We start from the raw sequence: 26,651 nt of genomic DNA on the forward strand, positions 1-26,651 counted from the left end.
TTATTCAGTCTCAACTCAATATCCTTATTGAGCCTTCTAAGACAGAAAAAGATTATCAACTAAACAAAGATTTGAAAGCTATTCCCTGGAACATTTTGCCAACTAAATATTGAGGCATGTGAAAACCAGAAAAGGAAACAAAGATTTGGCAAAGTTAAACAGATCAGTTTCTTTTCACTGTCCAAACTGGAGGAAGCAAACAATCCTGTCCCTTTCAACAGACCACAAAGTTAGGCTCAATGTTTTCAGCCATAATGTCCCAAGACATTAGCAATAAGAAAAAACATAGAGTATGAGTGCAAGAGACATTATTCTGTTAGACAAACTCATTATTTCTAGATTTCAGAGAGGCATTTCACTGATCTTCATAAAGAAAAAGATGTCTCAAAGAGTCCAAAATTACATTTTGAAGCACTTAGTGCCATCTTGGGCTTCCTTATTCATGTCCCACCAACAATTTCCATATCAAATTGACTCAGTTTCCAAGCCCAAGATGGGGATTTTGCAATCAGATGAAGTAGGAATTAAAATAAGCAGCATTCAGCTTTGTAGACCACAGTCAGCAGGAGACATCAGGGAGTCTCATGTTAGCTGGCAGCGTGTCCCTGAAGCAGAACAAGCAGTTTGCTCCTTCACAGCTATAAAGCCACTGCAGTGCTGGAAGATGCAGCTCAGGGGAGATACAAACAAGCTGCTCTACCAAGGCATTTCTGTTGCATCGCCTGGAATTGACTGAGACACAAGACTGCAGCACACAGACAGTTGCAAAACATCTATGGAAAAAAAGGGAATTGTCCTACTTAATATATTCTCCCTTTCAGGCAGAAATGCAGAACTACAGTGTGTAAAGTCACTAGGAATTTAACACTGAAACACTGCACATGGTTTTTAATGGAAGAAATAAAGTGTGAGTCTGGGAAAAGAAAGGAGCTGTATGATCAAGTTGAACCTTGACTTGCATTGTTTGCAAGACTGTAAGGCTGCTCATGGTACCAAGTCTTAAAGAAGAAAATCAAAACCATCTGAGTGAGGACATTTTTCTCTGCAGAACTCGTAAAAGAATATTTCAGCAGGAAAAAAAAAAAAAAGACAATAATTACTTTACTCTTAGCCAGCACTTGGCCCTGTAGAAAGCACAAATGCAAGGGCTCCTCCAGTCTTTTCTCAAACACATAAAAAAATGCTCTTGGAGCTAAGGAGGATTCAGTTATATTGACATGAGAGCATCCATCAGCCCTGTGAGATTAGCACATCATGCCATTCTGCTGAACAGCAGAGGCCAGAGAGAGTTAGGAGCTGTCTGCTCCACCATGAAACACCTGAATGTCACTGCTTGCACTGCCAGAGAATTCCCCAAAGGGCCTGGAGATGGCGCCTCTGCCCTGCGCCAAGCCTCACTCCTTCCTCTGCATTTTTAAATAAGAGCAGGGAAATGAAACAGATGGAAGAACTCATGTCAAAAGGGCAAACTCAAAACAAACAAAGAATACCTAAAAGGCATGGGACAGGTAGGTGTCTTCTCCCATCTTCCCTGTATCCAAAGAACATGGTAAGACTGGAAAGATTTTGTTTTGATTTTTAAGCGGGCTCACAAACTGAAAGAATTCATGAACTAAGCACTGTTCGTGACTAACAGATATGGATGCATGCATCCACCATACCACACACCTTCAGTGAATCAGTGGACTCGATTTAGCACATTAAAAATAACCAATGGCTGGATTATAAACAAGTCACAAGAGGTCCTGATTGACTATTAAGAAAAAGTACTTTTCTATCAATTGCTCACTTCACGTTTTTAATAAGACTACTTAGCAATGACTGATACAACACTCAAGTCCAGGAGGTTCTATTATAAGCAGGAATTTAGTACTAGAGTAGGACATCTATGCATTTCCTGAAGGTACTTCTAATTTTACATGTCACTTGTCACTCCTCTGCAAAGGCTTCTCTGCAGTCACAGCACAGGAGAGACACACAGAGAGAATCTGGACTGGCTTTGCTGGGTCCTGTCTCCAGCAGATTGTCTGCAGAGTTCAAGTTCCAATTTTACAACAGAGGCTCTTTCAAATCCAGCTACCAGTGTTCCCACAGCTCAGCCTGTCCTCAGCAGAATCCAGCTCCTGAATACTCAGACAAACCCAGCATGTGCAGACAGACACCAGGTATTCCACAGCTCTCATCTCCAGTTACTGGGTAAGCACATCCACCCATTCTCATAATTGAGAAGAAACTATCTTCTGAAGGGCTTAAGAGTGCCCCAATTTTTTCTCACGACCAAGTGAGAGGATTCAAACACTGAGCACCTATGAAAAGTCAAACTCCAGCTTTTTCCACATCATAGACCTGATTTCTTACCTGGAGAAACCATTTTCCTTTTCCTTCTTTATTTTTATGTCACCAGAAGATGACTTCATCTGAAAAACATAAAAAGTAGGAGCAGATTAGCATTTTCCAACATACAACCCAGAGTATTAATTTGCAGAAGGAACTGTGACTATCTCTGTCCCCCGTAGTCCTTAGTGACCTACATGACAGAGAGGCAACATTTTCTGCAAGTCTTAGTCAATTCAGTACTTTTTGGCCATCCAATTTCCTCTGCAAATTGGAATTAAGTATATCGTTTGTTCTTGCATGGACTGAATGTGAGATGACTGATTTTTCTCCCTTTTCTCTGAACCCAAGCTTGGCAAAGTGAAATGTAATGGGAGAAAATGTGGAGCCAGTGGACCCAACTCCACAGTGGAACTGTTTCTATTCACATACCTGCAGATAAAGCCCTTATGAGTTCATAACTACCACTCCACAAAAAAGTGTCTGGGTTAGCAATGGGATAATTCTCTCCAAGTTGATAAAAACTCAGATGCACAAGCTACATCTAACCCACTGATTTTGTTCTATTCAGTATTATAAGCCAGAACCATCCTCTTGTCTCTCCCACAGGAGACACCCACCTTCTCTTCCTTTCTCTTCTCCTTGTCTTTATCTTTGTGTTTGTCTTTGTGTTTCTCTGAGCTGCCATCTTTGTGTTTGGTTTTCTCCTTGTCTTTGTGTTTCTTTTCCGAGGAATCTTTGTGCTCACTGCAAGACAAGAGAGTGTGTTTGCAGAGGAGAACACAAGGAGATTTGACTAATACAATTTCCAGTGGTAAAGAATCACAGGTTTTGATGATTACAAACCCTAAAAAATAAGGGATCACCTTAACAGGAAGATCACCACAGTCTCCTGTCAGGCATGACCCGTTCTCCTTGGGAGGAAGAAGAACAGGAGGGATACCACAAAATCCCAGTTGCCAAGCCTCCACTTCAGGAAACCCATCAGCCTGGATTGCTGAGGAAATCCACAGCTGCTACACTTAAAGCTCAACACTTTAGGATGAATTCCCACTGTCTCTGCTTTTCCTCTTTTTCCTAGCCCACATAAAAGGTCACTGGAACAGGGCTGCCAGCCCCGTCAATGCCCGTGTCAGCTTTTGCTCAGACAACAGTTTGTCATTGTAGCAGCTCTCATCTCTGCAACTTAAAGAGAAAAGCGCTGATCTCTATTATTCCCAAACAGATGGGAAAACCAGAGCAAACAGGATATGTGATGTCCTTGTGTTTATGCAAAGTCAAACAGAAAAGGCAGGAATAATGCTGCAGTCCTCAGCTGGAGCTGGTGATGCTGCCACAGCCAGCCCAGCTCTGCTGGAACAGCCCCATCGTGTGGGGCAAGAACCAACAAAGGTGTTTCCAAGTGAGAGTCTGGTCTGTAACTACTCTGGTGTTATGAATAGCAGTATTGAGAGTTTAAATACCTAGAATCTTTAGCCAGAACACAGGAGAAAATGCATACAAGGAGAAGAAAATCAACGTTCATTCTTCTGTTTCTACCCACTTCTGATTTCTGAGACATCAGGATACATTTGTATCACATTTTCAAGTTTTTCTTATCAGCTAGAAAGACACATAGCTGTTTTCAAATGAAAATGAGGTTTCTCATGGAATGACAAACCTTGAAGCCAAAAGTGAGGCAATACTCTCAGGAGACTCAGAATAGAAACATCAAGAACTGGCCACAAGGATTAGCAGCAGTGGTGTGGAAGCCAAGCAACAAGCCTGGCAATTCTACAGGCCTTCAATACACACTTATAAGGTTGTGTGGACTCCCTGAGGTCACCCAGGGCTTTAGCAAGTCAAAGGCATGGTGTAAATCAGCATGGATAGGCACGAACCAAGCTGCCTTTCTCATGCTGGCTGCTCACACCCTCCCTTCTCAGCACTTGACTCCCATCGCTGCTGTTCTCTGGGACACACTGTGCTTCTCCTCAGGATTACAAAATGCACTACAAAGCTTTACTAGAAAAAGGCACTTCCCTTATTTCAGTTATTTCAACACTCAGGTGCAAGCCCAAACCAATCTGGGTGAACACAGCCCTGAAAAACAAGCTGGGAATGCTGGGCAAGAGCATGATTTTTTAAAATTGCAGATTGAGATTTCTTTCTATCACAGAAACAGACTGCAAAAAGGTTGATGTCTACAGAGAGCAAGCAGCATATTAACCAGCTCCCACAGTCAGTGTGTGATTAGGAGCAAGGCAATCACAGTCACAAATACACCAACCCACACCCAGCTTACAACTGCAGACACCAGCGTGGACAAATGCATGTTAACCAGCCAAAGGTCTAAATAATTCAAGCCCAGAGTAGCTTGAATAATAACACTCCAATAAATATACATTGAATAAATGGAGTAAACACACACCAGCCATCCAAGCTCAAGCAGCTAAAGCATGAAAATCCATCTCTGAAGGAAATCAGTACATTCGCATGCTGTGTGACACCAAGAGATCAGCAGCAAGAGACACCAGTTTCATTTTAACTCTCTAGCAACCTCTCACACAAAGCAGTGAAGGTCTATCTGAACATCAAAAGGCAACAGGCACTCTAGAAATGCTTGCAGTTAGACACACAGCACCACATGTTGCCTGTGAGCAGCCTCAACAACTGCAGACTATTCTTACCCAGCAGATCATGTTATGTACAGTGTGCTCAGGCCATGAGGGTACAGACACGGAACATCCTGACACTGGATCCTGGAAATCCACAACATGCCTGCTGCTGCTGCTCTGATCCCTCATCCCAGCTTCTGTACCCTGTTTATTCATCAGCATTCCAAGCTCAAGACACCTATTTAATTTTCCTTTACTCCAATCAGATTCACTGTCTGAAAGCAAAACCCCTACACATTACTAATAATTTTTAAACTCAAGAAGATCTGGAAATTCTGACTTGGTACCTTGCACTGGTATCTGTATGCCAGGTACCACATTTGCTGCAGATTTAAGGTTGACAATTTAAGAGGTATCTCAACCTGCACATATTTAAACCAATACTCATAATAATAACAACAACAACATTCAATATCAGTAAGCAATATTCAACCTTCCTATATCAATCCAAGTTGTGGATGCCCCATCCCTGTACTCAAGGCCAGGTTGGACAGGGCTTGGACCACCACCTCATCTGGTGGAAGGTTTCCCTGCCCATGGCAGGGCATGGAATGAGATGAGACTTAAAGTTCCTTTCAACCCAAACCATTCTGTGATTCTACAATTCCAACATACAAAAAAAAAAAAAAAATCATAACAAACACACACAAGGCTCAGACCCATGTTGTTCTTTCCAAGTCTACTTGTGTTTATTTTCTGGCTCTTTCTTGTTTGATATTTAAATCCTACCTGAAATGGCATGTTTTACTCAGACATTAATTTGGATCTTTAAAGCGTGGTACACACTGCAGCTACTGGAGTTAGTGCACTGAGGTAAAGTTCATGGCAGTGGCTGTTGCTTGGGAGTGTGGAATAGCAAAAACAAAAACCCACAAAAGGCCAAAAAAGAGAAACAATTTGGTTTTCCAAAGCACCACACTCAATCTCACTACCAGCCAAAAGCAGTTGCTTTCAGTACATGTCTGGAAGAGCCCTGGGATGTACACAAAGCATGACTAAAAGCAAACTAATGGATGACAAACTAGACCAGTAAAGCTAAGATTGAAACAGAAACAAAATCCCATTGGTCTAGAGAGGCAGAGACTCAATATTTGTGTGTGTTGAATGCTTACAGACTACAGCTGGAATAAAAAAAAAGTGCTAAAACCTCTAAAAACTTAGGTCTGTTCAAGTAGAAGCTCAAATGACATCCCTCTTGAAAGACACTAAGTGGCCAGCATTGAAAAGCTGCATTGCAATCTAATCTCAATTTTTCAGTGTAGTTTCTCAGATTTTTCAGCATTAGAGACAGAATCAAGAAGTCTGGCTTCCTGACTCAGTCTTAGTTGCAGGTCTTAATTTAATTTTTTTATCATAAGACTATCCTTCCCCTTTGCTCTGCAATGAGCAGTTAATTTCTCAGCCAGGCAATGTAGGCTCAGATAACGTAAGGAAACTCTGTCTCCAGTTTCACTCTGCAGCTTCATTTTCCAAAGATCAGCACTGGTGGCTTGGCCCTGAGGTCCTGCTTGCTGCTGCTCCTGGTGACTGGGAGGAATTCCCTAGATAAAAATCTGATATCCTGTACTTTTCACTCCAATGTTAAAAGAGAGCATAAATTTCTTTCCCTTATTTGTAGCAGCCTGCTTGCCAGCCCTATTTCCAGACACTGGGCCACAGCTCAGCACAGAACTTCTGACATGTGCATCAAGGAAGGCTTGTGCCCTTCTTCTCTTGGAGAAATGGAAATCTCCATCTCCCAGAAAACCTCCCTTGGAAATGAGCTGATAACAAAGGCCTCAAGCAAAATCCCTGGAAAAGGAACTTCTTTTTTCTCCCAAAGCAAAGCAAGTTGCTCGCATATTAACTGCAGTCAAGCTGAGCTGCTTTGGTCTCTCACTTGGCTCAGATACACATGTGAGCCTACAGGGGACACAATTTAACCACCACACTAATCTCAAAAGAAAAGAGAAGGCAACAGGATGCCATCCTTACCCAGAAGATGGAGTTTCAGCCTTCTATCAGAAAGCTATTTCAGACAATCCTAAAGCTATTATTAGGAGGGACTGGGAACAATTTAAAGATCAGAAGCCTATCTTCCTGGTCAATTCAAAACTAGAAGAAAAAAAATCCCTTTTCTTTAAAGAAACCAAGCAAAATGGTCTCAAGATCACATGCACACTGCTAATTTTATCTTGAATTCATTGTTCAGAGCTCTGTGAGTCCTTTGTTACCTTTTCTGCACATACATCTCTGCCAACAAGCCAGCTTGGAGTCATGGAAGTAGGACAGCAAAACCCCCCTAAGATAGAGGGAAGCTCCAGGGGAAGCTAGCCTGAAAACAGGACAAGTGGATCACAACAATTGCTCATACCCAGCCCTGCTGACAAAGTAAGGGCTTCCTTCTCACCAAAACCACTGCAGTTGCATCACTGCACCAGAACTCAGAGTTATGCCTCCTGAAGGTGTTTAATGCTGACAAACCTGCAGTGTTAGTGTTTTTTTTAGGTAACCAAGTGCAGCAGGAGATTACACTAACACAGGCAGAACAAGGGATTACATCATCTACAGGTGTATCACGATACTATACTGGCTTAGCTCAGACAAAGGCCAGGTGAGTACACACGTCTCCTGAAGCACTCCATCCTTTGTGCCAGCTTGCTTACTGTCTTCCATTTACAGTTTCAGTGTAAACAAGGACAGCCAAAGGCTGTGGAGAGCTCAGGCTGAAGCTCATGAAGCAGAAAATGCATCAGAAGAAGCCATTTCCCTTGTAAGCATGGATCTATTTCCCAACGAGCATGCCTGCAGGAGAGAGGAGAGGGAGAGGAAGGGAGCCCAGGCACCTGGCAGCAGCTGCTCAGCTGAGATCACATGGGAAAGTCACAAGTGGAAAGTGTTTCCAAAGAACAGCAGATGTGCAGATCACAGCTTCCTCCTTCAAACTGCAACAGCTTCGCAGTAATTTAACACTGCGTTCTTCAGGTGCCATTTATGTACGTTAATAATCCCTTCCCAGGCCCTTTCCATTCCAGCTTCAAAACCACAAGCTGGGAAGGATGCTTTATCTAAAGTGTCTCTTATTTCCTCTCTCTGCTGTAATTAGCTCGTGACAGGGAATCTGCTGGCAGTGAGTGCCAGCGCCGCTTGCCATCGGAGCTGTGCCTGCTCGGGAGCTGCCGCAGCACAACCCAAGCGTAAAATACCAGGGAGTTGTGATTTCAGTGCAGCCCAAAACCTCGGTGGGGACAGGGCACAGGTGACACAGCCCGTGCCTCGTTTGACGCAATTCAGTATTAATGGAAAGCTGTGATCACAGCCAGGCTAATGCACACCGAGGGAGAGCTGCCTGTGCAGGGAGCACTTCCAAAGCAACAGCACCCCAGGGAAGGACAGGATTTCAGCTGGCTTGCAGGATATTATGTTGTTAGAGGGTTATCATATGGAATTACGGGGAATAAACACGTGAGCCCCAAAGGTTTTGCTGGGTTTCTGGCAATGAAATATAATAACCTGAAACCATTCCTCCCAGCAGTCTTTTCACAGATAACAGATCAAGCCTTCAGCAAAGAGGAACAAGATAAAAAGCTGGACTAATCAACAGCTGATAAAAATTTTAGGAATGAGAATGATATTCACACATTGAAATGAGGATCATGCTTAGCACATGCTTTCCATAGACATGTGAGAATTAAGTAGACTACTAAATAAAAAGCAAAAAATTTTCACTACTGGAAGGCAGTGTCACATTAGAAAACTGCTCAAGGTGAACTGTACACTAAAATGGAGTATAAAAAACAAACCAACCCATACCAGTAAACAGCAGGTGTGAAGTCTTTTATTTTAAATTGCCTCTACCCCTACATCAGATATCCCTGCCTCTTCCTGCCCCCAACACACACCATCAAAGCAGATCAGGATCTCATAATAAACCAGAAGAGGTGTGCAAGATATCAGAACTGAAATTTATTTTCATCCATGGCTAGCAAATGCCCAGAATCTGTGTTTTTCCTAGCAAAAGCACAAAATTAGAAGATGCCAGTGAAGATCAGGTCTGTGAATCCCTTCTGTATTCCAAGCTTTGGTTCATCCCAAGCTGTGATCACAAGAGATTTAGTAAACGGAGGAAATATGCAATGTGACAGAAGATTTTCTTCCTGCGGCTGCGGTGCTTGTCAGGCTGACAGCAGGGCTGAGCACTGCAGAGCAGCCTCTGTGCTCCCATCCCCTGTCCCAGCCCTGCCCTCCTCAGGCTCCTGGCAGCCCACTCTCCCTGCACAGAGCCCAGGACAGCTGGCACAGGCACACCTGTTACTGCCAACACTTCCAACCCGCTCTCTAACAAGGCTTGGCTTCAAAGGACCTGTTATTCCATTATTTTATGTGGTCTACTTGTCTGAAACACTCAACTCCCACAGATCAGAAACCTATTGCCACATGGGATTTGTTTCATTTTATTTTTATAACCACTGACATTTATATTTAATGGATGTGTATTAGATTTTTGTTTGGAGACCAGGAAGTACGGGGCTGAGAAAATGAGCAAAAAACCACATTTTGTTGGATAGTGATGTGGATTTATTTCTTGATACAGACTGTTCTTCAGTGGGCTTTTCATTTTGTTTCTTTGAGGGGTGGTGGGGAGGTCTGAGGCACACAAATGTTCTCTCTCAGTTTACTACAGCTGTAAATGAGTGGTTAAGACACAGAAGTGTCATCTTGTGAGTGGGAGAGGAAGAAAGCAAGAACCAAAATTAAGAAGTTCTACATACCATTCCACACACTTCTGTCATATGAAATCAAAATTGTCTATTTTAGGTATTTCAGAGACTTATCTTGGCAGTTTAGATCCTTCAAAGTCTGGATACAGGAAACATTTATTCTCCTGCATTGGAGTTGTTCTGTCTTCTTGATGCAGGTTTTATTTTAAAAACCTTTTTTAAGTACAGGACAGGAAATGAAACTGTCAAACTATTACAGACAGACACAAAAACGATCTGCTTCAAGCACAACCACACACTGCTCTTCACTGTGCCTCTCAGAATGCAATCAGGGGCTCTTCACACACACAGATAAAATGTCACTGAGGTACCAATCCAAGTCTCCCCGAAAACAATGCTTCCATTTCTGCTAAAGCACCATTCAGCCTCTTTTGAGAGCTACCAAAGATACAGCACAGCTTTTGCAGTAACACAGCAGCTTTTCTGAAATACAGAATTTTGTGAAGATTTACATGCAATTTGATAAATCTAAGATAAACTTTTCCAAAGGATTAATTTACAGCCATTTATCAAGTGCTTTAAAAATTCTTCATACAGATAAAAACCATTGAAACCCACTCACGCTGTTCTTGTGTCCTGGAGAATTTTTCTTTAATTTCTACTCAATTCATGGCTCTTTTTCACTTGTTTCTCATTGTCAAAGGAGAAACTTCAGTACAAACAGCAGGTTTTTTATCCTTCAAACAATGGTCACCTAAAATCTCATTCTCACAGCAACTTACATTTACAGAATTGCATGGGTGACAGCTGAATCAAAGCATTTAGGGAAGAAATACTTAAAATCCAATTATTTCTATGAAGTTCTGTTACAAGTCTGCTGTTTTTACCCAGCAAGCAGCCAGGTACCCTTTACATGACTGAGCATGAATGGGAATAGTGAAGATTCTGGAGCATTCCTAAAGGAGTGATTCCAACAGGATCACAGGTATGTTAACTTCCCAGAGAACCACTTCCAAAACCAAATCTCAAGGTTCAGCACTATAATACATTCATTTTTAAGGTGGCAGCTTAGAAAGGCAGTGTGCACTCAGTCTGGGAGAGTGAAGGAACCTGAAGGGCAAAGCATTATTGCAAAATCTCTCCCCAAAAACGCCTCGAACAAACCCCCTGCACATGCACACACTCAGTCATGCCACCCACAGGAGGGACCTTGTTTTGTGACCCCAGGATGCAGCAGATACTGTGCTCACAGGACACACAAACACTTAACAGAGACATGAAAACAACTGGGAGCATTAGGCACAGTGCCTAGAAAACATGATACCTTTCCCAGAGGGATTTCAAGACAACATGGTAGGGAGGAAGGAAGTACTTCAAGATAAGACATGATTACATGTCACCTCCTGAGCTACACCTCAAAACATCACAGCCATTCTACCTTCTTGCCACTGTTTTGGTATTTATTGCTTGCAAAGTCAGCTACAAGTTATGAGCCATAATTAGTTTTTCCAGTTAAAAACATGCTGACCATTTCCAACTCCTACACAAATGAAGTCAAAGCATTAATGAATTTGGGAATTTAAAGACAGTGCTTACATTACTCCCTATAAAAGAATGTGCTCTGCTAGGATTTCAGGAGAATGGTTTTTCAAGCAAAGCAATGAACATTTGGACATGTGAGGCAGTCAGTTTTAGGGTGCATGATAATCAGGAAAATGAAAACTAGAAATCAAGGCAATATAGATGTGTGAACAAAGGCAAAGAACATGTCCAAAGCATTTCATCCTTGTTGTGAGAGCCAGCAAATGCAAGTTATTTGGCCTAGGGGTTTTTCCCCATCAAAGACACATTATGGAACAGTAGGCTTGTGTAGCTTCTCATAAGATCACAGAAAATTCAAATCAAGTGTGTGCCCAATAAAACAAACCCACATCTCTACACAGACTCCCTCCTTTTCATGCTTCTTTTTAATAGAAATCATTGTTAACACAAACTTTTTTGTTCCTTTTTGGACAGTGCTATCACAGTTGCACAGCAATTACTTAGTACACTCACTTGCCCACAGCATAAACACTGTCATTCATCAAGTGTCACACCAGACACTTTCCTTCCAGGGACTAATTTTTCCAAGTTTTAGTGGCAATTTAGGCTCCATGACACTTGTGTGTCAGGACTTACAACAAGGAAAATTTCCCTGAGTAACATCCTGGTGTGACCTACTTGCCCTGTGCTCCACCACACCAAGTCATCACACAGACCTCCACATCCTGGTTCCTGCAGCTCACAGCCCAGGGAGCAAGTGGACCCTAAGGAATTCAGCAGCTCAAGAGCTACAGGCCATGACATCAGTGTGGGAAACCTGGTACATGACTGGCATCAAACACCTTCTCCATCCAGTGGCAGTGTAGTGCATAAATCACATTGGACAAAACAGCACAATCCTTTGGGATCCATCTAACCCAGCAGTTTCCCAGTGCTGCCTCACCCAGCTGGGATATTCAGCCACTGTGGTGGCAGGTAAGGACACCACCATCATTCTGGGGAACCACCTTTCCAGGCACTTCTAATTAGGAGAAGGCTTAGCAGCCACATGGGGGTCTCACTATGCTAAAGCAGTAGGGGTTTATACCAGCATGAAGAGAATTCCACATTTCTGACAAACAACTGGAACCACACACAAAAGATTATGAACAAAACCCACCAATCTGCATGAAGGGGAGGCTGAGGTAGTGTTCTACACCTTTAACAACTCTAACTTACAATAATCTTTTATACATTAGTAGCAGCTCACATTTGCAAGATACACAGCTTCAGCCACCCACATGGAAATGCAGGCAATGACAAAAATCAGGCTTAAAGCACCTACACTTGTAAAACCACACTCAAAATGTAGCAATTCCATATTCATTTATTATCAGAGTAGTTCTTGTAAGACTGCACATTCAATGGTGTTTTAGCCTATGAAGACTTCATCCACTTTTTCCTCACCTATTACTGTGCTTGGACTTTTCCCGGTCTTTTTCCTTGTCCTTCTTGTGCTCTTTGTGCCGGTGTTCTCGGTCTTTGTGTTTATCTTTGTGTTTGTGAGAATCTGTAAGCAGAGAGGCAAAACAAAAGAAATTAAATTGGGAGAAAACTCCACACCTCCCTTGTGAACCTCTGCATTTTTCCCCCACCACATTCTAGTATTTCTGTGATTCCAAATTTGTAACAAAAATCCTGGTTTCAGAGGTGCTCAATGGATTCATTGTTCCTGCAGCACAAGTTAATTCATCTTGGCAACAGCTGCATTTACAATGACCTTTAAATGCTTTATAGACGCTGAAGAAATGCAACCTTTCCATTAACTAGGTACCTCTTGATATAGCAAGTTCAGCTTTATTTGGTAGATGGGCAGCCTGGCTTCCTATGCCTCCAAGTATTCATGCTCAATACACAGAAAGGATATAGGAACAAAGCACAAAGCTGAGGGGCCAGGCCTGTTGAATCCCAAAATTTAATACTTCTACTTCCACAAGTATTTAATCTTGACAAATCATCCTTCCCTTCTCCCTGCTATGAATGAAAACCATTTTATTCTTATCCCCAACAGTATATAACATGACAGGCAGAAAGCAAGGAAAATGGGGAGTAATGGCAGAAAATGAAAAGAAAGGGTGAAAAGGAGCAAGAATTCTCTCCTCCTGCTTCTCTACTGCAGGACACATTTACCTCCTTCCAGTAACAGCCTCACCAAGAAAATGCAACCTGACAGCTGTAACGAGCTGTGTTGGTGGTCACCCACCTACACAGGTCAGGGCAGGTCCCAATTATGTGACAGGTCAGAAATGGGAGTTGGCACTCAAGTGAATCTACAGGAACACAGTAATTTTACTGCTATCAGCTTCTACTCTGAGTGACACTTCCCATCCTCAGTGACAACTGTGCTGTACAATGAAGTCCTTTAAAGCACCAAGGAAATGAATTCAGCAGAGAGAAAGAGCAACACAGTTGAATTGCAAATAAATTCATTTACAAGCATTTTTTTACAAGTAAATTAAAAAGGAGATGAGGCTGAACTAGCACCTCAAAACCACCTCAAAAGGCCATTTACAGTGAAGATCAGTATAATGGGAGGAATACATTCAATACCCAAAGACTCTCCCCAGGTTTTATTTTGAACAGGCTACTCAAAGTAACCAAAATTAAACAGGCTCTTCAAAAAACCTAAAATCTGTGCTGACTTTGGCAATTGTTTCTCAGATACCAGTGCTAGAACTTCCACCAGAGATCTTGGATGTAAAAGTATTAATGCTTTGTTAATTGTAAAGATGCTACCATGCCTCTAAAAAGACTCCTATCCCTGCACTAAGAATAGGAAACTGCAACAAAAGGATTTTGTGACTTTCACAGTCACATGGGAAATGCACTGCAGAGCCAGGAACAAGCCTCATCCTCCTGACTCCAAGTCTTTTGCCACAAATTCATTTTTTCTCCTTAACTGACACCAGCTCTTAAAACCTCAAAACATTCAAATGGAATTAGAAGAAACATACTCACTGAACATGATTTTAACCTATTGTTTTCTGTAACTTCAGTGTTTGCTTTCAGACATCTGCAGAAAGTCAACATAAACCAACACAGGAATACTGACATTCAAGAGCCTCCAGCTTGCCCTCAGCACCTTTCCTCCATCCTCCTGAACTCAGCAATGTTTCCCAGTGCTCTGGTGTACACAGTGCACATGTTTAAATTGCAGGGATTAAGTTTTCCATATTTTGATATACACATGGCAGGTTATGTGGAACATTTGGTGTTACAGCATAAAGCACCCAAGAGTTTTCGAGTACCTAAAGAGCAAAATCTCTTTCTCAGCAGGCAGAGTCTGCAGGCATCTCTAGCAAACTGTGTGGGGACCAGACACCCACACGCTCTGAACTGCAGAGAAGCAATTTCTCTGAGCCCTTCTTCCCACCAGGACAACACACATTTCACTGGCAAAAATGTTTTCGCAGTGCATTTCACACTTGTGATTCCTCAGTTCAGCCAGGAGCTGGAAGCTCTGGCTGTTTGCAAACTGCCTGGGGTTTATTCCACAGAGGGTTTACTCACTGATTCCCACAGCCCAGGCTGCAGCAAACAGCAGCTATTTACACTTGATGAATAGGTAAATTGCGAGAGAAAGCAGCGTGCCGCTGTACACAGAGCTATGTACAGTCACAGTATAGCACACACACAATCAATTTTTCCTATCAGCCAATCAATGGAAAACGTGTGTCACTGTGCTCAGTGCTATTCTCTTTAGAACTCACAGCCACACAATGACTTGTCACCAAGAAAAGCAGATAACAGAACAGTTTGTCTTGATCACCAGATTTCCTTGCAGCTGACTTGTGCTTTACAGCTGAAATTATTATTTACTTTTGGAAAGCAGTTCCAGGGATATACCCTAGAACTGTGGAGTTGGGTATCTGTTTCCTCAACCCTTGGCTCTGCTTACAATGATTTGGTATTTTCAGACAATTAAAGCCTGGTACTGCAGGGGAAAAAAAAACAGCTTGACCAGTTAAACTAGCTCTGCTTGCTAGGATTTGTTGCCAGACAGCTTTTCTTTGTTGTCTACCAAAGGACTGCCAATGTGAAGGTCTTCCATGGAGCTATTCTGGCCCAAAGGCCACAGTGGCTGGGGAACAGTGGGTCCTGTGCATGGTCTCAAACCAAAAGCACAAAGATGTCAAGGCAGAACTGCCTGGTGTCTCTCACAATGAACAACACTTTAATGCAGTACTTCCATGGAGGCCTACCTCCCAGGCATATCACCTAAGGATTAAATTATTCTGGAATATTTGCCTAGTATTCAAACTCCATGGTACTGCTTTCTGACATGATGCCATGAGGTAAGTTAAGAATGAAGACTTCAAAGAGTTTATTCAATTGTCTTGAACTGACGTATGTGTGTCCTCAGAAGGCATTAAAGCTCTTGGTCTTTCTTTTTTTGTTGAGGGTGGAGCTGGATGAAGTTCAGGAGACTGGGTCATTAAAAAAGCACAGGATTCCTTTTTTTTTGGCGTTCTACACAAAAGTGCTTTGTTCCAGACTGGCTTTATCTAGGGGTCCATGCCAATGGTTATTTGATGGCTGACATGAAACAAATTTAAGCCATTTCACTCTCATTTGTGTACCCACTTGCCAGGAACCAAGGCAGCATCACCTCTGACTGAACTACACAGGCAACAGATGACTGAGCTGGGAACGGGGCCACCTCACTCCAAGGCTCATCAGCACACAGGCAATCAACGGGAAGTGTTCCTGTCTGCAATGCATCTTCCTTGATATATTTAGCATATTGATTCCTAGAAGAATCTTCCAGCCTCCAGTAACTCTCTCCCAGCTTGCAGCTGATTAGTAGTTGACTAAGTCCAGCCTCACATCAGCTACAGAAAGAGCTCTGACATTATCACACATTCAGATTTGCTTCCTGCCTTATATGTCTTCCAGTAAGTATGTCTGATCCCTCTAACACTAAACAAGGAGATAAATACTATTCCTTCTCCAAGACCATTAGCAAAATCCACCATCTACTGTGAGCAAAGTTTAAACCCCCAAAAGCTTATGTGGCATTTAAGCATTTCTGAAAATGCAAAGTCTCCTTTCAGAACAAGGTTACAGCGGGGACAGGGGTTATGCTCACTGGGCAAGCATCCATTACCCCTGAGGCTTTCCCTTCAGTATCCTCTAACCCAAACAGAGCTTTTGGCATCTCTTCTGTTCTAGAAAGCTTCATGTCTCTGGCACTGGATCTCTGTCTGTTAATGCTGAGCCTGGTATGTCTCCAAAAGATTACCGCAGTCCCTGTACTATTCCTGCCATTCCCCTGCACCTCCAACAAATCACGAGCAGCTCTGCATTTTTGCAGGGTTGATTCATCTTTTAACTCTGTTAGATTACAAGGACGTTGGTTTAAGGATGGCAAAGTCTAAGCACTTTTGGTCTGTGGCTCTGTGTTGTTCCCTGCTCCGCCTTCGCTCCAGCGCCGAGTCCCCGGGGAAAGGCTGAGTCATAACCCTATTTGCAATACTTGTATATGTGTCTGCCTGCAACAGGCAAGTTTTACTCTTTATCCAGGAACACAGCTCTAAAAGGTCAGGCATCTCCAACTGCAGCAAGGCAAGAGCAGGGATGAAGGCAAGGAAAGGCTCTTCCAGCAGGCAGTTGTCACCGGGAGAGGAAGAGTCCCAACAGATGGCAGAGGTGAGCGGTCCCCTTTCACAACAAGCACAACCCTTGGCTTAATTAGTCTGGTGACAAAACAATTATGTGGGACTGTGATGTTTTAATTCACAAGCCAAATTCATTTGCCACAAAACTACTTCTGAACACCTGTCTCTGCACACCTTCCAAAATACTTACATGTCACAATCAAGGGAAGTCGGGCTACTTCCTACATTAATATTGCAATTTTGACAGCAACTTTACTAATAAAATACTGAAATCAGAGAAGGGTGTAAGCTCTTGTATGCCCAATCAGTACAGCTGTCAAGAGAATAGTGTTGGCACATGATACAGGATGCTACAGATGCTATTTTATCCCACTCCCACCCCCCACTTTTATTTTGCACTAGAATTTTTTTTTAAAGAACTGAAAAAAAGATCTGAGCACAATCTGGTTCCTTCTAATTTTTCCCCAATTAAGTGAGGTAGCCAGCAAATTAACACCTGGTAACCTCAATTTCTGGTCAACAGTAGCTTTTCCAGATAAATATTAGCCTTTCAGATTTGCTGTCTTTCTGTTCACCTTCTTCTAAGTTTTTGTGAGCACAACATGAATAGCTCATTAATGTGCTTACAGAGAGGTTTCTTTGTTCTTTAAAACGTCTTACTAGATTTCCGTGGACAAGGACTTTTTGTATTTTCCTTCTGGTTCCAGAAACATCCCAGTTTCTTTTCCTCTTACTAGAAATACTTCTAATGCTGAGTATGCTTGAGTTTATGTATCATCTCAATACTTCTCTATACTGATGTCCAGAAAGGTGATTTAAGCTGTCTGGATTCTTGGAATCGCAATCTGTGCCCAAAATCTGAGGACACAGCATGAAAAATCCATCTTGTTACCAACATTTTTAACCTCTTGTCATTCCAGTAACACTTCTGCTTCAGATGAGTGGCTGAAATTTCTGCCCTGAGTTAAATCCAATTCCTCAGTGCTAGCTGTGTGTTACAGGAGAAGCAAATGAGCTCTCAAGGCTTTCAGGATCACTGCTGTGTATGAGAACAGGGCTTTCTCTTGTACTCAACTTGAAGCATGAGCGAGAAACCCTCTGGTTTGGCAGAGATGAAACCAGCAGGGTCTTTTCAGCCTCTCTGCAAAGGAGAAGAGAGTCTTCTTTAAGACTTCTCCAGTTCCACTGCTAAATTATGAAAGTGAGGTAACTCTAACACAGGATTAGGTTCAAAAGCTGGTCAAGTTCAAAAACTTGCTGTCACTGGAGAAATGGTCAGTCCCTTCTCAGCTGAAACACCACCTTCGTGTAAGGCATGTACTCCACTGCAGCCTCTTTACAGGTTAGCCTGAGTTCCTCTCACTGCTTGTGATGCAATAGTAAGCAAAGCTTAAAGTCTCTTTATTATTGCCTAAATGAAAGAATTTTACTGCTTTTCTCCCTCCCCCACAGGCTCTCCTTTTAAGCATTCATACTGAAATGCAGATTACCAGAAAAAGACTTCTTACTTTCAAGGGATTTTTTTCCATTTATTTTGTCAAATCATATTACTTTTTAAGTTTTAATCTCTTGCATTTTGTATATAAGGACTACTATTAAAATTACTGCAGTTTAATTTATGAAATGCTGCCAGGGAGGTTTATGAGTGTTCAAACGTGTGAATGTAGTCCAAGGTGTCTAAAATATTATTCATGTTCCTGGCAAAGAACACATACTTTTGCCCTTGGCATCTGACCAGAATGGTCTAGTGTTGCACTAACTTTTACAATACACAGATACCAGGCAGCAGAGAGTGTAGCATTCAGTCATTATCCAAGATCTTTAACACAGATAGTGACAGGGTTATAGTACATTACCTAAACAGGCAATGCAATCCCACGTGTAAAGGTCACTCTCTGAGCTGCTGATCAATTTATAAATCTTGCCTGAGAAAGCAAACATGGTGCAGAATTTAAAAATCCTATTTGCAAGCCTTGTGTGGCTCAGAAAAGCCACCATAAGGCAAACATGGCATGGTCTGAGGCATAGGGACCCTCACCCTTGAACAGGTTTTAACTCTGGACAAGTAATCACTGACTTTATGTGTTTGGATTTAAAAATTTAAAACTCACATACAATAATCCCACCTGAATAATCTGGAAGAGGTCTAAACTTTTCTAAAATATTTGTGTTACAGTTAGAGGAAATCACATTATGGTCATGGTGTTCCAGTAATCAATTAAACAGCACTTCTGGAATTTATTTAAATGGATTGACACTGCTGTAGCCCAGGAAAGAGAGAAGAGAAGCTCTTGGGCAGAAAACAGAACTTCAGCTAGGTATGGGTGACAACACCTTTGCCAATAAAGCAAGGCAGACAAAGAAAACCAAAGTGTACATATGAAAGATACAGAAACTGGAAAACCTCTCTACACAGCTACACGTGTCAAGAGCAGAAAATCATACCCAGAAGGCATTGTTCAGAGAGAAGATGGTATTATGAATGATACACTGGAGTAGAAAACCATAATCTAAAATAAACTTCCCAAGTGAAACTGGATATGTCACTTACTGGCCCTATTTACACAACTGCAGAATCCACATAAAACATTTACCCTGAGAAAGTATTGCAGGTCTGTTTGCTGTGCTGGTTTATTTCTGCAATAACTCACTGCAAAACATTTGGAATACTGAAATGAGAGTGACTGAAACAGTGAAACCACCACTTGAGTCTCCCATAACCTAAGCCTGAAATTCAATAGCAGAAGTAGGATCTGGGTTTTCAGTCAAAAAAGGAAAGAAACTACAATGATAATGAAGCAAGAGTGTCTGGCTTCTGCTTCCTCATTTCATAATGCCATACTTAATGGAAAAGATACCCATTCCAAAAGCAACTTGACATAAAATCTTTTACCAGTGTTTATAAAGATACCTCCACAGTCTACACTGCTAAAGAAATATAAATCCTTAAAACCCTTCTTGAAATCAAATTTAAATGAAATAAGTTACTGTGCTATCACAAGCTTATTTCACTTCAGGTGCAGCAGTTGAGGGATGCTGACAATTCAACACTGCACTGTTTCCCTCCACAAACCAGATAAAATTTGAGTTTTATAGTATAGTATATTTACTGCAAAATAACTAAACTAACTGTGACTAAGCACAAATGGAATACACAATGCAGCTCTTTACTGCAGTCATTCATTTTCCAATCTTAAAAAAAATGTAAAAATGAAGTTATGAAAACTCAAAAAGGGAGCCTGGAGAAGTACAGCAGAACAACCCAATAGTTTTTCCTTTCTAGGGCAGGAACTTTATTACGAAAAGTAAAACTCCTCCAGAGAGCATTCTTCCTTTTTCTAAGGCCTCACATGAAGGAATATAGCACAACTGAATAGATTTGAGTCTATTCATTTCCCAAACTATATTTACTCTAGAGACAAAACCTGTTTTGAGCTGAGCCAGAATTGACCACACCACATTGTACCCAATTCTGCAAAAGCTTGGAAACAGAGTACTTTTGATAGAAACAGAGTAAAACCAATGATCTCACAACCCCTCTCCACACTTCAGCAGTTACTTGAGGCAAAAGATACTCCAGGGCCAGACAGATATTATTATGTCTTTTTCCTTAAAAGGACTGGTCTGGGAAACTTGGCTTCAGAACAACACAGACCCCTTAGACACTGCATTCTTCATTAATCTTGTCATTTGAAGGCAGTATTCCTTGCTTTTGAATAGAGGGAAAAGAAGAAAACAATAGAATGACTTGGTGATGAATCTTCACAGGAGAACAGAGAAAGGTGGATAGAGAATTGTGTCCAGCCATTCTCAGTCCTTTAGAACAGCTCCACCAACTTCTCAAGAAGTTCCCCTAAGCTCCAGTTTTAGTATGCAAACAAAGATATTACACGAAGTTTTCAAAATGAAATCAATGCACCTCTTGCTCCACTGAAACCTCGGGACAACTTCAATCCAAGGAAGAGAGGTAAAACAACGTGCCAGCCCTGCTGACAGGGACAGCACATGGTGGCCACAGGACAGGGCAGGCTGGTGTTTAACTTGTCCATACCCAAACATTAAAAGCTGATCAGGGAGATGTTAAGGATGCCAGAAAAAAACCTGACTGATCACTCCTACCTTGTGTGACTGGAGCCTCTGGGAGATGAAGTTAACCTGAAGCAAATGTCACTGCTGCCATTTCATCAATCTCACCCAGACTGCAGAGGCTCAGGAGGCAAAGCAAGATGTGTTTTAAAAGCCTCTTGAGAAAGAGGACAGACACTCTTAGTGCACATGTTTTGAGCCCTTCTTGAAATTATTTTTCAGCCACACTGGATTAATTGCTTATTTTTTGTGCACCTCACTTTTTCACCTGCTGGGGAAATAGCTAATACTCTGTGGGTAATTAATGCTTAAGTAATTGAGATAGCTGTGTGGCATACAGGGATGCTGACCTTAAGAAACTGCTACACTACAGGCATCCTGCAACAAAACAACTACTGGTGTAGGCAGAAGCAGCAAGTTTAATGACTTGTCAGCACCTTTTACATGGCCTCTTCCCAAAGAGGTGGAATGTTCACATATTCCCATTCCACAGCAGATCTTAGTTGTTGTAACAAATGCATAAAATCACTGCAGTAAAATTGCAGTAGACAACATTACACAAAGAACAAGTCCAAGGAAGCCTTATAAAGCATGAAAATACATGTTTGATCAGTACAGAAAGGCTAAATTAATAGCTGCTTCTTACACATGCCAAAGGGCTCCCGACCGAGAGGCAACAATGAAGTTTCAATCCATTATTTGCATTCAAAACCAAAAAAGTTCCATGTGAACAGAAACATGTGTTTCCAGGGATTCCCAAGATGTAAAACATTCTCCTGTAATTGTATATATAAGAGTCAGAGACTGAAACCCATTAGTATGTTTCCACTAACAAAGCAGAATAAAACAGAACAGCAAATTAAAACTTCAGGGAATGACCAGTGCCAGTGAGCAGCTTAAAATGCTGCCGTGCTGGCATGAAAAGAGTAGAGTCCAGAGTAGTCTCCTAAGGAACCAAAAGCAAACCCATTCTTGTCTCTAGTGATATTTATTCTTATAAAGCTACACTCATATGAGTGCAAATACTTATTTTCCATTGCCTCCTCCATTCAGAACTGGAGTGCCTTCCCTTACTGGGGTAGAAATGGTTTCAGCAATTTTTCCTACTGCTTTATGAGTCTGCAACCACATGAATAAACAAAGTTCTGCACTGCATGTCCATTTTTTAAAAAGAAGCAAAAGTAAGACACACTTAACAGCCATAGCCCACACTCCTGCACATCAGGAGGCTGGGATGAGGCAGAGAGTGGGATCTAAAGAGCACAAGCAGATCTGAGGGAAACAAGTTTAATCATAGTTACCTCTGAGGTTTCAAAAGCCTTACACATATTGTAACTCCATCTGCATCCCCATTTGCTAATACACAAATATACAAGACTGGAATCCTGAAGGACTTACAGGTACATAAAGTGACTGTGGCTGAGCACAAGCAGCTGCTACAAATCAACAGGAGGGGGAAAAAGGAGTTGATAAAAGCAGGTTCCTTGTGGATTTCAGGTCTACTAATACTGAAAACTTTTACCACACCATCTAATCTCAGGCTTTTCCAAATTCTCCCCCACTTCTTCCCTCTTGCGCAAAACACAGCCAACATAACCGGCACGGCAGGACAGACAGACTCGCCAGGAAAGCCTGGACAACTGTTCACAAACCAGTCTGGCACCCAGGGCTGTAAAACTAGCTTAAAATTATGAAAGAAGGTAAAATTTCAGGGCATTCAAATAGATAATGCAAGGGGGACTAATCCTATTTTCAGTCAGAAAGAAACCAACCTTTAGCACAGATCCACAGCTTAGCGCACAAACTGTCGCGCGGTGCTGTCACACAAAATCTTTTCTCAGGAAGAGACAAAGGGAGGGATGTACCCACCACACCGAGGGATGTGTGTGCAGAGACAAACGGAACTGCCAGGGTCACCCAGAGTGGCTGAGGAGGAAGAAGCAGGGGCACACACCTCTGGAGAGCCGGGGCAGAAGGTGAGCAAACAGGGCAATCCCAACATTTACAGCCCTGTTTAGACTTCGGAGCTATCAGGGACTGCAGGAGATAACCTATTCCGTACTTCATTATCTAAAGCAAACGCCTTTTTTTATTAACCCTTATCTTTCTGGTTTGCAGGATTTTTTTTCTTTTAAGAGCTCTTGGCAAACCATTTTGGCTGCAGAATTTTGGGGACAATATCAGTCCCTTCTCAGGAGGGATGTGCTAAGCCAGGTGGACTGAAACACCAAGTGCACATACACCAGAGGAACTTTAACTCTTTGGCTGCTTCCAAGCTGGAAGAACCTGAGCTGAAGAACCAGTGCTCAGCTGCAGCACAAGCAGCAAGCCCAGACCACCAGCACAGCATGTAGTGACATTGCTGCTGCCTCATTGCAGACAGGTAGGTGAGAGCTGGATCACCTTTGGGAGAATTTTGGCAAAGAATTGCCCCAGGAACAGCTCTGAGAGTCACTTCAACAGACTAGGTCAAGAGCAAAGAGAATCTTTTGGTGCAATCTGTCACAACTTTGCACTGCAGACGAGAACTTCGTGTTCTGAACAGCACCCGCACACTGAGTCAGTGCCCCCAGCACAAGCTCCTCCCGCCTCCAAATGCTCTTTACACCATCATTAGCCTGGAAAGGTGCAAACAGCACAATTTGTGATGCAAAGGGAAAGGCTGATTACTGCATGCAAACTTACAAGGTGAACCAGGAGAAAACAGGGGCAAACAACGACAATTCCTAGTCCTTACATGATAATAGAGACTTCAGCCTATATATCAACCTATATTTTAAAAATAGCCTGATATTATTTTGGGGTGAAGTTTAAAAACTGTAGTAGATTACAAGAAAACGGCTGTGTTGTCAGGAGTAATCACCCTGCAATGATGTCAACTAGAAAAACATTTTCTCTTGCTGGCTGAGTAAATCACTGCTGTACTTGGATTCATGGAAAATAAATTTTTTGTAAAGACTACCTGAAATCACAAGAGTGATGTCCCAAGAGCAGCTCACACAGAGTCTGTGTTCACACCAACACCACACAAGGACAGGGCTGTGGTCTGTTTGACTGTCCTGGGTTTAATCCAGAACAAGGGCTCCCCCAAGGAAAAATTCAGCAGATCAGGGGGAAAAAAACCAAGCAAATTGCATTGAACTGCCTCTCCTGCAGCAGTGGATGGCCAGGCTGTGTGAGCAGCCAGGATCCCACAGTTTATACTCATGGGAGTGGTACATGCTCAGCGTCCTCAGGGAGAGGCTCTAATGGCATTTGCTCACAGCCTTTTATTAACCAAGCCTTGACAGCTCGGCGTGGCTTCGGCCAGTGCTGGGCTCCTGCTTGCTGTAGGGAGGCAGCACCCTTGGGAACAAGCCTCTGCAATGCTTGCTTTGACAGTGTAAACTGAATGCACAAGACAAAAAAAAAGTGGCTGGTAGAAGCTTTAAATCTACCAAGCAACACCACTGCTTTGTGCACCAGTCAGATTATTCTCCTATTTGTTGAATATCATTCCCATTAAGCTGAACTGATGGGGGGTAGCAGGGCCAAAGTCTTAGAATAAATTCGTTTCAGAAGACTGAGAACTTATTTTTATTACACTTGAGCAGGTTCCTCACTGTAGGAGCAACTCCCACAATGATCCCAGACAGGATTTTTTTGGTTGGGTCTTTTTTTTCCCTTGTATTTACAGTGATTCCTTTTAAGTGTAGGGCTGCACTGGATGGATACAGCCCGATTTCACCTCTGTCCCCATTGTGGGTGAGTTAATTGATCACTCACCCACAAGAGGCCAATTCCAGCAGTGTCTAGAAGCATTTTATCAGAATCAGCCTTGCCACAAGTCCCATTCTCAAGTCAAGGGAGGGAATGCAATTCCCCTGCCTTAAGGGGATCTTACCACAATTAGCATACAAGGAGAAATCTGATTCCAGCTAAAACACACAAGAAAGTAAACACAACGTAAATGTTTAATGACACTTGAGATTTCTACACTTCTGTACTCTGGAGTCTTCTGAAGCAAGGGAAAGAGGGTGCAGAAAGAAGGATCAGCAGAGCAGTGTAGGACACAGTAGTTTTAAATGCAATATTTTAATAAGTAGCTGCACTAAATTCCACTGGAAGTCTTCAATTTACAAAATGTTACTTAAAGCCACTGATTTTAATCTCTTCATGCAGCTGTAATCTGTTTATTATGTTAAATCCAGGCCAAATCTCACTAGTTGACAACTGTTACATCACACCATTACAAATACCTGAATATAAAGCATAACCTATTGACACAGGATAAAAGGCTGTGGCTACATTATTATGCATGGTACACTCCTAGCTTCTTCAATTAAAAAACTCCATGCAATGTATTATCAGTTTGCTGAGGTTTTTTTTTTTGGTTGTGTTTTGTTTGCTAGTTTTTTTTTTCCCTTTCATTTTTAAAAAACTAATAGCTGGCATCTCTTCATGGAACACACAGTCAACATTTTGAGATTCTACTCCATGAAAAACTCAAATCTGCCTTGAATAAGACATGAAGGGGAGGAAATGTTTATGTAATTTGTTTCCCATCTAAAAGAAAGCAAGCATACTCCTCAAAAACTGAACTGAATCAATGCTGGTTACCTTGTGCCTCAATTTTAAGAGCAGTCCTTTCTTTACCTACACAGAAATAACCAGTTGTGGAAACAGCTTTTTCTTCTGAGCTTTCAAATGCCCTCCACTACCACAGTCACTAAATGAGCTGTTTAAACCAAAGGAAATAGGTTGCAGGTGCAGAGTGTCATCAAAAGTTCATTTATCACTACACTTCAAACCCCAAGTGCTCCCATCATATCAGAGCTTCTGCAACATAATCACATTCTCTACTTTCCAGTATTCTGAACATGGAACCTGATATTTTTAAAATGTTCACTGGTGAGAGGGGTAGAAACATGCTTGAAAAACTATGAGCACTACAGATGCGACCATAAAGATTCAAGGCTCTATTATTTCTCTTTAATATAACCTAAAGTGAGAAACCCAAGTTATAAATCTTATTTTCACAGGTATTCCAATGCATTAGGAAATATTTATTTCCACTTGATTATTTTACAGCAGAAATAGGCAAAGGAAACAAGATGAACATCTAAGACTATTTACAATCTCATAATTTATTCCTGAATGATTCAGCTCTAATGCTATGAAATATTTTGAAATTTCTTGGCTGCCAGTTTTATATATGTTGAGACAATTTTTTTAAAGTTATGATAATTTTTACTAGAGTCAAAATTGAATCAATACATCTATTAAAATTTATTATCAATTTTACATGAATGACTAATACCAGCATGGAAGCTGCAGCCACTCCAGCTGATTTAGCAGTTTGCTCTCACACAAAGAGCCCAGAGCAGCAGCTGCACCATTTCCTCCTGTCCTGATCTCCCAAATATTTCAAGCCTGTGCTAGACAAAAGCACATGTGGGAGTGAGAGCACTGTGCAGGTATCCAGCAGAGCCAGGCTCACTCTCCTCTGAGCAGGTTCAGCTTTACCCAGGAGTGCACAGCAGCCCCAGCAGTTTCTGAAACTGCAACCCCCAAATACATTTAATCTGTTTGAGTTTCCAAGCATTTCAGTGACATTATTCTGCAAGTTTAAAAGTGTACCACATTATTTTTGAACTAGCAATTATCTTATTTCCTGAACTCCAGTCTCCAGCAGA

At 41.9% G+C, this 26,651-nt stretch overlaps 1 protein-coding gene across 1 annotated transcript in view; it reads right to left on the reverse strand.

Moving 5' to 3' along the window:
• The window catches only part of TOP1 (DNA topoisomerase I), a 65,761-nt gene that overhangs the window by 24,082 nt on the left and 15,028 nt on the right, over positions 1 to 26,651 (reverse strand). The window contains exons 3-5 of the mRNA XM_064730020.1: positions 12,680 to 12,782; positions 2,955 to 3,081; positions 2,359 to 2,417 (exon numbers count right to left, since the gene is read on the reverse strand). Coding sequence (XP_064586090.1) covers positions 2,359 to 2,417; positions 2,955 to 3,081; positions 12,680 to 12,782 — 289 coding nt within the window. The remainder of the gene's footprint in view (positions 1 to 2,358; positions 2,418 to 2,954; positions 3,082 to 12,679; positions 12,783 to 26,651) is intronic.

Source organism: Zonotrichia leucophrys, chromosome 20 (assembly GCF_028769735.1).
Source record: "Zonotrichia leucophrys gambelii isolate GWCS_2022_RI chromosome 20, RI_Zleu_2.0, whole genome shotgun sequence".
NCBI lineage: Eukaryota > Metazoa > Chordata > Aves > Passeriformes > Passerellidae > Zonotrichia > Zonotrichia leucophrys.